The 13,235-nt window shown below is 33.3% G+C and overlaps 1 protein-coding gene across 1 annotated transcript in view; it reads right to left on the reverse strand.

The window, feature by feature from the left end:
* LOC136970578 (zinc finger protein 850-like) overlaps window positions 1-5,730 on the reverse strand; it is a gene marked incomplete at its 5' end in the record, with an annotated part of 121,331 nt that extends 115,601 nt beyond the window's left edge. Inside the window, 2 exon segments of the mRNA XM_067265027.1 lie at window positions 162-725; window positions 5,499-5,730. Of these exon segments, the coding sequence (XP_067121128.1) occupies window positions 162-725; window positions 5,499-5,730 (796 nt within the window).
* Between the last annotated feature and the right edge of the window lie 7,505 nt (window positions 5,731-13,235).

Genomic DNA, 13,235 nt, shown 5'->3' on the forward strand with positions numbered 1-13,235 from the left:
TATTGAATACTGTAATGTTTCTTAGTTAAAGCTTTCGGAAATTGGAAAATCATTTTAATTTAAAACCAGATTTGCTTACATCTTTCGATCATTGTACAGTACATATGATTAAGATTCACATGGCTTTCGTCTGTTGTGGATCCGAAGGTGTGCCATTAAACTTTCCTTTCGTGTAAACTTCTTTTTACACTCGTCACAACTGTAAGGCTTTTCTCCAGTGTGAATCCGAAGGTGAGCAATTAAGTGTGACTTTCGTGTAAACTTCTTTTTACACTCGTCACAACTGTGAGGCTTTTCTCCAGTATGGATCCGAACGTGTTTAATTAAGTCCGACTTGTGTGTAAACTTCTTTTTACATTCGTCACAACTGTAAGGCTTTTCTCCAGTGTGGATCCGAAAGTGTGCAATTAAGTTTGACTTTTCTGTAAACTTCTTTTTACACTCGTCACAACTGTAAGGCTTTTCTCCAGTGTGAATTCGAATGTGTTTAATCAAGTCTGACTTTTGTGTAAACTTCTTTTTACATTCGTCACAACTGTAAGGCTTTTCTCCAGTGTGGATCCGTCGATGTGCAATTAAGTTTGACTTGTCTGTAAACTTCTTTTTACACTCGTCACAACTGTAAGGCTTTTCTCCAGTATGGATCCGATTTTTTTGAACAATTGGTTTGAATTGCTGTTTTTTTCTTTTTCTAGAAGGGACATTTGCATATGTGGTGTGGCGGACTTACCATTGGATGCATTTCATATTATTGCTGTTTGTCCTCTTTTGTCAAAATTACGTGAGGAGACTTTTGGGGTTCCCAATTTTTCATTTAATCAGTTTAAAAAAGTTATTTCTGATTTTGATTTATTCTTTAAGGCTTAAAGCGAAAGCTGTGCTTATTTATGTAAATTACGTTTCGGGGCGTGATCTGCCTACTATTTAATCTGTGGCTGCTTGGACTGCTTGGGAGACTATCCGATTTTCTTTTGAACAATTGGTTTGAATTGCTGTTTTTTTCTTTTTCTAGGTAAGTCTAGTTTATAATTATGTCCCAGGCTCGGAAGAGGAAGACCTTTTCTCCAACCGTTCCTGAACGATCAACAGCTAGGTTTAGGGGTGAGACTTCTTCTGGTGAAGAGGATATTGCGAATTTATTACAGGACTCAAATTTTGATGTGACAGAGGGAGTTAGGCTTCTATTGCGATTGCATGTTTCGCTGAACGGTAAGGTTGATGAATTTATCAGAAGACTGGATCATCTGACAGAGTGGCTTCAGAATGTAGATGAGGCGTTGATTGACTTCGAGATGAGGTTGGGGGTGGTTGAGTCAAAGGTTGGAGGGGAGGTAACCGGTGTTGGGCATTCGTTGGATATGGATAAAATTTTCACGAAATTTTCTTCTTTTGAGAGAGAACTGGATATTATGGATAATCAGAGAAGGATGAACAATGTTGTTATCCACGGATTGGAAGAGAGGAAAGAGGAGACTTCTTTGGAAATATTTGACACTATTAATTCTTTTGCGGTTAATACATTAAATTTATCCTCGTTGCATATTGTAAACGCGTATCGGGTTGGGAAGAGAGTTGGAGATAAACCCAGACCAGTGATTTGCCAATTTGGGTCTTTTAGTGATAAATTGAGGTTTAAAAAGACTGTATTTGAGAATCGGAATCTTAATGTTTTCGTGTATGATGACTTTTCTAAACGTTTGCGAGATATTAGATACAACCTAAGAGTATTTGGGAAGAAAAAAAGGGAAGAAGGAGCAAGAAGTGTCCGGTTAAGTTATGATAAGTTACTGGTAGATGGAGTTCGGTATAAAGTCGATGAAGTATCAGCTAAGGTGGTGCCGATCTCATAGCAACCAGTAATGTCTTCTGTGTTTTCTATCATGGCGTGGAATTGTGCTGGGATTGGTAATAAACCGCGGTCTTTTTGGAATTATTTATTGAAGTATGATGTGGTCTTTTTATCGGAAACTTGGTTTATTAAGGGTGGGAGCAGATGCTATTGGGAGGAATTAAGAGAATATCATTGTATTGTTGGTGATGCTTTGAGGGCTCACAGTAGGGGTAGACCTATGGCTGGTTGGTTGCTTTGCATTAAATCATCTTTGAAATTTAATATTATTTATAGGGATAGTTATATTGTATTGATTAATATTCTGCTACCATTAGGAGAGTTTAATATTGGTTTTGTTTATATGCAGGAACAAAGGTGGCAAGAAATTTTTGATGTACTGTCCAGGTTTGAGGTCGACGAATCGAATTGGATTTGGTTGGGTGATTTTAATGCACGGACTGGTAACGATAATGTGATTTCGACAAATATATGTGATAGTAGTGGTATTGCTGTTAATAAGAGAAGTAGAGCCTCCAAAGATGTAAATATGAATGTGAGAGGACTGAAAGTTCTTGAGTATTGTGCAGATAATGATCTAATAATTTTAAATGGTCGTGCTTCTGGTGATGAAGCGGGAGAGTTTACTTTTGTTTCTAACCGAGGGTCCTCAGTAATTGATTTGGGAATGGTTACTCCTTCTGTGTGGAACTGTATTAAATGTTTTAGAGTAGAGAGTTGTTTTTGGTCCGATCACTGCCCGATAGTACTTTATTTGGAAGATCGTGCCATAGATTCTTTGGGCGGTTCTGGTACTTGTTACCAGAGGATTTTCTGGGACAGTGGTCAGTTGGAGTCGTTGTCCGCTGATTTGTGGCGTTGCTTGGAGCAGACTCCCAATTTATCTTTGTTGGAGCTAAGTAAGGTGATATTGGATTTTGCCAAAGTGAAAGGATTGACTCAAAGGAAAAAGACTATGGTTGGAATTAATGATTGGTTTGACTTGGATTGTCGATTAATGATTAGAGCCAGAAATAGAGCTTGGTTAGAGTTCAAGAAAAATGGTTTGCCGGCTCAGAGGAGAGTTTTTGTGTTATACCGAAGTTTGGTAAAAAAATTATGTTTAGCAAAGAAGAAAGAATTTTGTAAAAGGTTACAAAATGTTAAAAATTTTTATAAAAATAATAGATTATTTTGGAATTTATGTAAAGCAAGAGGAAATTATGCTAAGGTTAATATTAGTTTATTTGATTGGTTTAGTTATTTTTTCTCCCTTTATGGCTCTGAAAGTCCATATGATGTTGATTTAGTGGTTTTTAATGATTGTGTGACTTGGTCAAACGAAATATTGGATTCTTGCATCTCGGAGGAGGAATTTAGAGTCGTTTTAAGTAAGTCGACTGTTGGCGGTGCTCCTGGAATAGATGGTATTCCTACTGAATTTTGGAAAATTGATAGTGCTTTTCTCTGTTTATTAGATAATTTTAATAAGGTTCTGAGAACTGGTGTTATTCCAGATGAATGGAAGAGTTCTTTATTGGTTCCGGTGCCTAAGGGTGGCTCAAGGTCGGTGCTTACTAATTACAGAGGTATTTCGTTGTTGTGTTGTGTCTCTAAGATTTTTTGTAGAGTCTTGTATTACAGGTTAATTAGTTGGTTGAATTTGAGAGATATTCTGTCAGAGAGTCAGGCTGGTTTCCGTGCAGGTTACTCTACTGTTGATAATATTTTTATTTTGCATACTGTTATCTCTAAGACACTAAGTAGGAAACGGCGTAAGGTTTATGCTTTTTTTATAGATTTAGCATCAGCATTTGATTCTGTTGATAGGGATTTATTATGGAGGAAATTATTAAAGTTTGGATTAAGTTTTAAGTTTGTATCCTTATTGGCAGAGTTATATAGTGGTTCGAATGTTAGGATTAAATGGAGGAATTTTTGTTCTCAGCCTTTCTTTTCTGATAAGGGTGTTAAACAGGGTTGTATCTTAAGCCCTATTCTTTTTAGTTTATTTTTAAATGATTTATTAAATTGTATTGATGATTCCGGCGGAGATGGTATAGTTGTTGGTGGGGTGTCTGTTAAAGTATTAGCGTATGCGGATGATGTGGTAATTGTGGCGGATTCTCCGAGGTCATTACAGAGGTCGATTGACCTTCTGGATAATTATTTAAGCGATAATAGTTTACAATTGAATCTTGCTAAATCAAAAATTGTGGTTTTTCGAAATGGTGGTAAGGCTTCTAAGGCTGACAAATGGTGGTTTCGAGGTGTTCCAATCTCGGTTGTATCTCAATATAAGTATTTAGGTGTAATTTTTAAAAGTAATGGTTATTTTAATACACATGTGAGGTCTTGTCAAGTTAATGCTGAGATAAAAATGGACAAAGTTATTCATATGTGTCAGTCTGCTAAGTTGTGTAATTTGAAGGATCGGTTAAGGTTATTTAATGCCGTGGTGGGCTCATCTCTCCTTTATGCTTCGGAGGTGTGGGGGTTTCAGGCGGAGAGTTTGGATACGGTATTAACTACTTTTGTTAAGAGAATGTATGGGCTTCCAAGGTGTACTCCTAGTTATCTAGTGTCTATGGAATGTTCATTGATTCCTTTGTCTTGTTTGATCCTGAACAAATCTGTTAATTGGATTTTTAGAACGTTGAGTTTAAATGAAGAACGCCTTAGTAAGATTTGTTTACGTTATGTTGTGAAACATGTTCAGTTGCCTTTGTCGAAGTATTGGTGGGCTAGTTGTTCAAGGAATGGAATCGATTTTGATAATTTGTTACAGGATTTTAATAGTGTTTATTTATTAAAGTTAAATAATTTTGATAATTATATTTTGAAGTTGAATCATGGCATATTATTAAGTTCTTATTGTGAATGGTATAAGAGTTTGAATAAACCTTTTTTTGATTGTTCTATTTATAATAGTAATTTTTCTTCTAATGTTATGGCCGTATTAATGCAAATAAGATGTAATTCATTAAGTTTTTTATGTAATTACAGAAGGGACATTTGCATATGTGGTGTGGCGGACTTACCATTGGATGCATTTCATATTATTGCTGTTTGTCCTCTTTTGTCAAAATTACGTGAGGAGACTTTTGGGGTTCCCAATTTTTCATTTAATCAGTTTAAAAAAGTTATTTCTGATTTTGATTTATTCTTTAAGGTATTTATTTTCATAAAGAGGGTTAAATTGATTATTTCATAATGTTTATTGTATATTTGATTTTCGATTTCTTTTTCATTGCTTTTTTAGGCTTAAAGCGAAAGCTGTGCTTATTTATGTAAATTACGTTTCGGGGCGTAATCTGCCTACTATTTAATCTGTGGCTGCTTGGACTGCTTGGGAGACTATCCGATTTTCTTTTGAACAATTGGTTTGAATTGCTGTTTTTTTCTTTTTCTAGGTAAGTTTTAGCTTTGTTGGTTGCTAATTTCTTTTTTCGGATAGTTCTCCCAAGTAGTTCTTTAAGTTTTATTTTCTGATTTGGATTTAGTTTATAAATTTTGCAATTATAATTTTAAATTATTACAATTGATGAATATATTTGTGAAATATGTTTTGTTATTTTATAAGATTATGTATACTTTGTTTTGTTCTATCCCCGCATCAGGGTCTTTGTACCAGAATGCTTAAATAAATAAATAAATAAATAAATAAAACTGTAAGGCTTTTCTCCAGTGTGAATTCGAAGGTGTTTAATTAAGTCTGACTTTTGTGTAAAGTTCTTTTTACACTCGTCACAACTGTAAGGTTTTTCCCCTGTATGGATTCTTTTATGCCTTTGCAAATATTGTTTAGTTTTGAAATTCTTCTTACAGTGTTTACACGAAAATTGCTTTTGGTTTCCTTTCTCTGCAATTAAAAAAATTGTTTTAGATAATATTTCATCAATATATAATAGGTTGTTTAAAAAAATAAAAACAATAATTAAATCAATATTATTAGTTAATTAAATAATAATTTTTATATCTAAAGGCAAGTTTCTGCATCAAAACACAATAAAGTAATTTTAAAATTAATAATGTTTGTATATAAATATATTCAAGAACAGCTAATCAGAAACGACATATTAAAGCAAAAATTTCTGTAAAACATTTTTCAAATGTATCTATATCTTCATGAATTTTCTGTTTATATCCTTGCAGTAGACCTTTTGCTTCTTTTATATTTTTAAATAAGGTGCACTGGTGTGAATAAAGCAGTGTTTCTCATATTCAGTTTTCTCTGTAATCTTGGACAATATTTTCTTCAAAGCTGTGTTTCATCCATAGAATAACTGAAAGTAATAACAACATTCATGAGGTAACTTGTATAAAATTTTATTTTATATGACTTTTTAATACTAGAATGTATTATTCGTATTCTTATTCTTTCCTATTGTTAGATGTAAAGTTCTGTAATATTTACATAATAAGAACATTGTATTTTACAGACTCATGTTAAGTATACTTCCCTCATAACTCCTCAATAAGTAAAACTCACAACGTTGAAACGTGTAAATTTTTAAGAGTGAGTCATGGATTTCATTGTTGAAAGATTGAGTTTCGTTCTTCCCCTTTTTGTTTGTGTTGTGTATTTTTAGGGTGGAGATTAACTAAATAGAAAAAATAAAACCATATTAAATATCAGACAAATTCATATTTAATATACATTGTAAAGTGATTTAAATTTGTATTCTCTAGGCTAGGTTTTTTAAACTGTATAAATTCTATTTTAAAATTTACAGATAAAGTGTACACATGTACTAAAATACGAAGACGAATACATTTTTCAGAAATCGATTCTGGTAATTTGAAATTGTTTCTGATAAAGTGTCATTCGTGAATTATTTGAAAATTTGTTGTCTCTTGAACACTATAAAGTTCAGACACACGAACACTTGGCAATCTTCATTTTAAGTTTATTTCAGTTGATACATGTACTTGTGTTTTGTACAAGTTTCGGGCTTTTTAAGGCTCCTCCTCAGCAAACTTGAGATCACGAGTATGAACTAACACTTAAAATAAAAGCACAAGAAACACAGCAACTGTGATAAAAATATATAAACAAAACTTGAAATTAATAGAATATGTAAAAGTTCACGTCACACCTTTCACCTAGTGAGGGCACACCGGTCGCGTAACACTGTTTTATGCGGCGCAAGCCGCAGATTGCCTATCGCTATGTTTAATAATAGAAATATGTATGGAAAGTGTCGATATATTTCATAAGAAAATGTAAAAACTTTTGCTGTAAAACTACTCATCTCGAATATCTTCATTTTAGTGATGATATTCATCCAAAACACAAGTCTTATAAAGTACTTTACCAAGAAAAAAATGATTGAATTACAGACAGATTTTAAACCTAAATGTAATCGATTATTTTTAAAATGAATTAAATTAAAAAATCATAAACCGAAAATTAGTAACAGAATCGACGTAAAAAGCACGTTAGAACAACAACGATCGGAAAATTGATGAACTATCAATAGAAATCACTGCCAAACTGATTAAAAGCTGCGTTGGAAAATAAAAAACAAGCCAACAAGATATTGAAATATTCGATTCTTTGCTATAAGTAAATTTTAAATTGAAGTAAATGTGATCTGTCCCATGACCATTGTTACGTAAATTTTGTTTCTCTACTTTTTTATTCTAAATTAAAATTCTTAAGTGAAATAAATATGTCATATTTCTTATTCATAGAAATCAAATAATAAAACAGACTTTTACTTATATACATTCAAAAATCGAAAGTTTTAATAACATTTCTTTCTTCATTCGCCTAATAGATGTCAGTCTGTGCATATTTCCAAATGGATTGTGAAAAGAAAAAATTGAAATGACGATTAAAACTAAATATCACAATCTTACAAATTAAAACGATATTCGTCATTGGCATGCATCAAAAAAAAAACCGTATTTTTCCTAAAAGAAACTTCCCTGAGAGGGTCAACTGCATTCTGCAAAAGCCACAGTCTATGTCAGCAATCTAATGAGTGACCTATTTCTCCAACATAGTAAAACAAAGTAAGTTACAGTATAACGATACACAAACACTAACCATGATAATCAGAACAAATTGTTTTTCTAAAATCCTCCAATCGGTCTTTGACGTAGCTCTACGTAAAAGCACTAAATCAGTATACATGTTTAAATAACGCAGTAATAAACACTAAAAACATAAATGTTTTGAAATTAGGACTAGATAATTATATGCACAAATAAATTAGTAAGTGTATAATACATACTTTTAGTTATATCGAAGTATTATATTCAAAGATCAGTTTTCGCTAATTGTCGAAAATAAATTATTTCTCAACTTTTTTTTTATGAAGAACCATATTCTGAAACAAGTTCTATATTCACAGTGAAAATTCCACTTTTTATTCGTTAAAATCAAAGCAAAATGTATCGATACACGTAATAAAAATTTATCACATTAAACTTCGAAAAAAAACGAGAAACACGGAACTGCACACTACGAAATATGACGCGAAGTGATACCTATAAAACAGACTGAGAATGTTCGTGTTCAATGTCATCTGACCAAAAGTTTCAGTGTTTTTCCAGGAAAAATTTAAGTTTCAAAGAATTCTTGAATTACACTCGATGAATTTAATTAATACAGAATAACAAAATCTGCTTAACAAAGATTAGTAATTTGCCATTACAATTATGTAAATTAGATATGAAAAGTTCACTGTGCAAAATCTTTTGCCAACCATAACGTCATGGGATGACTGTAAACGTCACATGGCAAAAAAACTTTCCTGCTAAACACTAAAAATTTTATATAATTTTTTTATTAATCCACTCAAATATAAATAATATAAAATGTCCAACAGTGGCATGCCATGATATTTGATTGAAAGGGAAGCTGTGTTTTTGTAAGAAGCCGACTTCCAAGGGCAGTCAGTTGGAGGCCAGTTTCCCATAAAAAGTCCTCCCCAAAAGTACTATTTCCCGCACGTGTGTTTAGGCTTTTCGATATACGGCTGGGTCTTCGGACGCGTAGCGATCATATACACATGTCTAGTCAGAGAAAAAGCCTATCTCAGCTAAAATCTCCATATCAAACACCTGTAGAAGAGGAGAGAGAAGAAGAAGAAGAGCAATCAGTTAATTGCGCATCAGTGATGGTCTAGGGTCCATTTGTACATGTGTGGTGGCGGAAGAGACGTATCTGACAAAAGTCAACAAAACAGAAACATATACTATGTACAAAATAGTTTGCTTTAGGACAATTAGTTGTTTGGACATCCTATGTGGTTCTACGATGGTCGATCAGAGGTGGCCCCAGGACAGTGGCATTGACAAGTCTGTAGGGCACGGGGAGACTTACTCTGTTGGCGTCAGGGACACGGTCTAAGTCCGAAGTGGGTTACAGGTTGGCACAATAGACAAGAAACTGTTTTTTTTTTTCTTTTACGCGTTGACACACTACGTTTTGGTTATTTGGACATTAACCGAGTGCCAGTTGTCCTCGATTGTCAGGGGATTATATCAATCTCCGTTCTTTTTTTCGTCCATTTTGATTGGTTATTCTCCCTCAATCACGCTTTCCGAGTGGTTGGTCACTGGTTACTAAACGTAACGAGACTTACGTAGAGCGGGAGAAAAGTCAAAATCAAAGATGAATTCGATCTTCCACCGATCATAGGACGACTTCCTTTCGCAATTTATGGTTTCTGCCTCGCAGTTTGATATAAACAATGGGTGTCCGACTACAAACGACTTTTTCCTATGTTTTTTTTAAACTAATAAATTTTTTTCTAAATTAACCGTTGTTTTCGCGTTTTTCGTGACAATTCGGACCTGTCCCGAACTTCACATTTCCATAAAAATTTTAAACAAACACTAGAAATGACAAAAATAAACAATTTATATATTTTAGTTCTAAAATACAAATAATACATACATAACACTAATTGATATGATACACACAATAATAGAAAAACTTGTTTTTTGAATTTTTTATAAACTAACTCCACGATTTTATCTGCAAAGTCGTTAATTACTTTATCATAAAAGTCGCTGGTCGTTGATTCCATCAACGTATTTAAAAGCTTTTTTTCTATCGAAAGAAACGCTAGCGACAACAATTTTTCCTCTGACCGAGAGTTTCTGACCAATGTATGAATTTGCATCGTGGTCGAAAAACTGCGCTCTGCAGACCCACCGGTAGATGGTACCATAAAAATTAATTATATTAAATTATATAATTCCTTTAGTACGTCTTTGTTCAGATCGACAGTAATTATAATATGTTTTATGTATGAGTTACTTGTCAATATAGTCAGGACACGAATATAAATATTGCGATTCGCTACGTAATTTAGATAAATCAAAAAATTTCTCATAAAATTTACTTAATTTGAAGAATTAAAACACGCTTGGAAAAAGTGTTTTTCATAATATTAAAATTATTAACATCTAAAAGTGATAAAAATTCTAAAGATTTTGTCTGAAAATCTGTCAATATAATTACAGTATAATTAAAAGAAAATTATAATCAAATATAACTTTGCAAAAAAACGTACATAAATATAACATTGAATACTCTTTACTTTTTGAATCTTAAACAATTCACTTAGTCAGATAGTTTCCTACTAGTGGCTAAGGAATAGAATCGTTGGAAGCGTTACACGTTTATAGCTTCCACCAGCTAAACCGGGTGAGGTTGGTGCTCTGTAAAGCGCATATGCCAATGCCCTCTGGCTGCTTTACACCATTCAGTTATTCTCGCTGTGAAAGCTGTCTCGGAAGCGCTTCTATTCTGACACTGATATTCGAATATACAATAGCAATCTTATCGTTTATTTCACATGTAGTATAGAAATTTGTAATAAGACACATAATGCAGTTATAATATAATATTAATTTTAAGTAATTCAAACTACGTTAAAATATGAAAATTTATATTTTAGAAACTACAAGAGAAAGTCGTTGAAAGGTGGAAGTAGCGCTTCCACCGCTTCCAATGACGACACGCCACTGTTTGAAACTGTTAAGCATCTCGTTTACCTGTTGAACATAGTTTTCAGCTTTGTTTGCCTAGAAAATTTCTGACAACTGCAACAAATGAAGTCCGGGCTTTTCACTCGTCTTCATTCATCGAATTTTTAAAAACAGGATCGTTAATGAGTTGTTTTATTTGTGTGCCGTCAAATATTCGTGTTTTAATTTTTTCCGTACTCGACTGAGGCATTTTTTCTTTATATATGCAAAGCATGATCTGTTCTTATCAATAGCGTTTACAAACTGCTTCATTAGGCCTAGCTTGATATGCAGTAGAGGAATGATGATTTTCTCTCGTTCAACTAGGGGTCGTTAATGACATTTTTTCCAATGTCCATGTTTTCTCTTTTACGCCACTCTTTTCTAACCAAGTGGTGTGTTTTGTCTCTGCTATCCCAGAGGCACAAGAAGCAAGAATATTTGGCGTAGCCAATTTGCTGTCCAAGAAAAAAGTTTACCATTTTTAAGTCTACACAAATTACCCATTGATGTTCACGATACTTTATCTTCCCCAAGACTAAGCTATGGTGTTATATTCTTCTTTCATTTTCGTCGAGTGAGCAATTGGTATTGAACCGTATTTGATCCCATTGCGTAAAAAACACATTTCAAACTTCGTTTTGAGCAGTCAATAAATAAGCGCCAATCAATTTAAAAATATTCAAGAAGACCCTTTTTTTCCAAGAGTCCTCTAATTTCGTGACAAAACACGAGATTGTCTTCTTGAGAGAAGAATAACAGCAGATAAAGGGAAAATATACAGGAATCAATCTTTGCATATGTGTTTATACTACTACAAAAACTTTAAAAATCACTTTCTGTAACGTGAAACGACAATTCTTCTTGTTAGTTGTTTATTAGAGTCTACAACGTGTACCACGTATGTAAGTTTTAACACAAGTAACGGATAAGAGAAAATACATAGATAATAGTGATACTTAATTAGAATGAGCAAAGGCACGTAGTACTGGGATATCACTTATTAAATATTTTAATACATCCCGTAAATCTGTATTTTTGTAATAATTTTTTACCGATATATCTGATATAATAGGACTGAAGAGGGGGCGTTAAACCCGAAATGCACGTCATTTTACATCAATTTGCAGTTTTTTCCCACTCAAACTGTGATGATTTGTTTTCTATAACAACATTGTGCTAATTTCGAAAAAAAATGCATATAATCAAACGAATAACAAGCAACAAAGTTCTATGTTGACACATCTAATTATTTTTTGTAAACTTGGAAAATAATTTTCAAAAAAGTTTAATTTTCATCCAAAGAACAACTGAAATATGACTTCAGCGATATAAAAAAATGATCCAGCAACGAGTTGCTTAACTTTCTTGGCGACATTTAGTGGGGCCTTCTGTTGCGATATTGTATTAAAACTAATTTTTAATGGCACTTGTGCAGTTTAGGGGGTTCGGCTGTTTGAAAGGTTTTCTTCCATAAAATGAATCAATTCTAGACTAAATTCGCTCGAACATTTCCAAAACACGTATAAATTTTTGGGAATAATCCATATAAAGTATGCTATAAACGAATAATTGTAGGAATACTCACCGAGTGTACACGGTTCGAAGACGCCATTGCTTAAGCTTCTTTTCCTCGCGGAGCGGCTCATCGGACGGCAGACGCATACGGAGCTTGTCACGTGACATTTGTCGGTGCTATTCGGTCACGTGACTACTAATGTCTGACGTGTTTCCTGATAAATTATTATTTCTGCGAAAAATTCGCTCGAACTTTGGAGACATCATTAATAAAAATATTGAAACATCATTCCATTCTAAATATGGATTAAAATCAACATATAAGAACGTATGATAATTCGATAAATAACTAATAATTCTGCTCCGCTTTTGAATGGCTTAATCTCTTTAATGTCGTAAACAAAATTGTACAATATTTATTTACATTAAGACATTACACATCTCACGTTGCATCTGATTAATACTTATTATCATAATATATATCATGATAAAATTATTGTCGTTAGCCTGCGGTTTTACTTTTGCTGTTTCATCTAGTCATTAATAATAATAAGTCGTTTGTAATTACAGTAAAAATACTATAGTATATTATGATCTATCACGTTATGTCTCCAAAGTTCAGCGAATTCGTGGCAAAAAGAATGTTATCAGGAAAGACGTCAGAGATGAGTAGTCACGTGACCGAATAGCACCGACAAATGCTCACGTGACAAGCTTCGTACACGTCCGCCGTCCGATGAGCCACTCCGCGACAAAACAAGCTTCAAGAACGCACCCGTAGTGTAAATAATGGAAATAACTTCTCCCCCGCTCTAGATAGAGAGATGAAGTTTTTTTTCTTTAAAAGAAGCCAGATTTGTCTACCTAATAGATGCAAAAAGTTCAGCGATTCTCTGTA

This window comes from Centruroides vittatus, unplaced genomic scaffold (assembly GCF_030686945.1).
Source record: "Centruroides vittatus isolate TY-2023 unplaced genomic scaffold, ASM3068694v2 contig_2033, whole genome shotgun sequence".
Taxonomy (NCBI): domain Eukaryota; kingdom Metazoa; phylum Arthropoda; class Arachnida; order Scorpiones; family Buthidae; genus Centruroides; species Centruroides vittatus.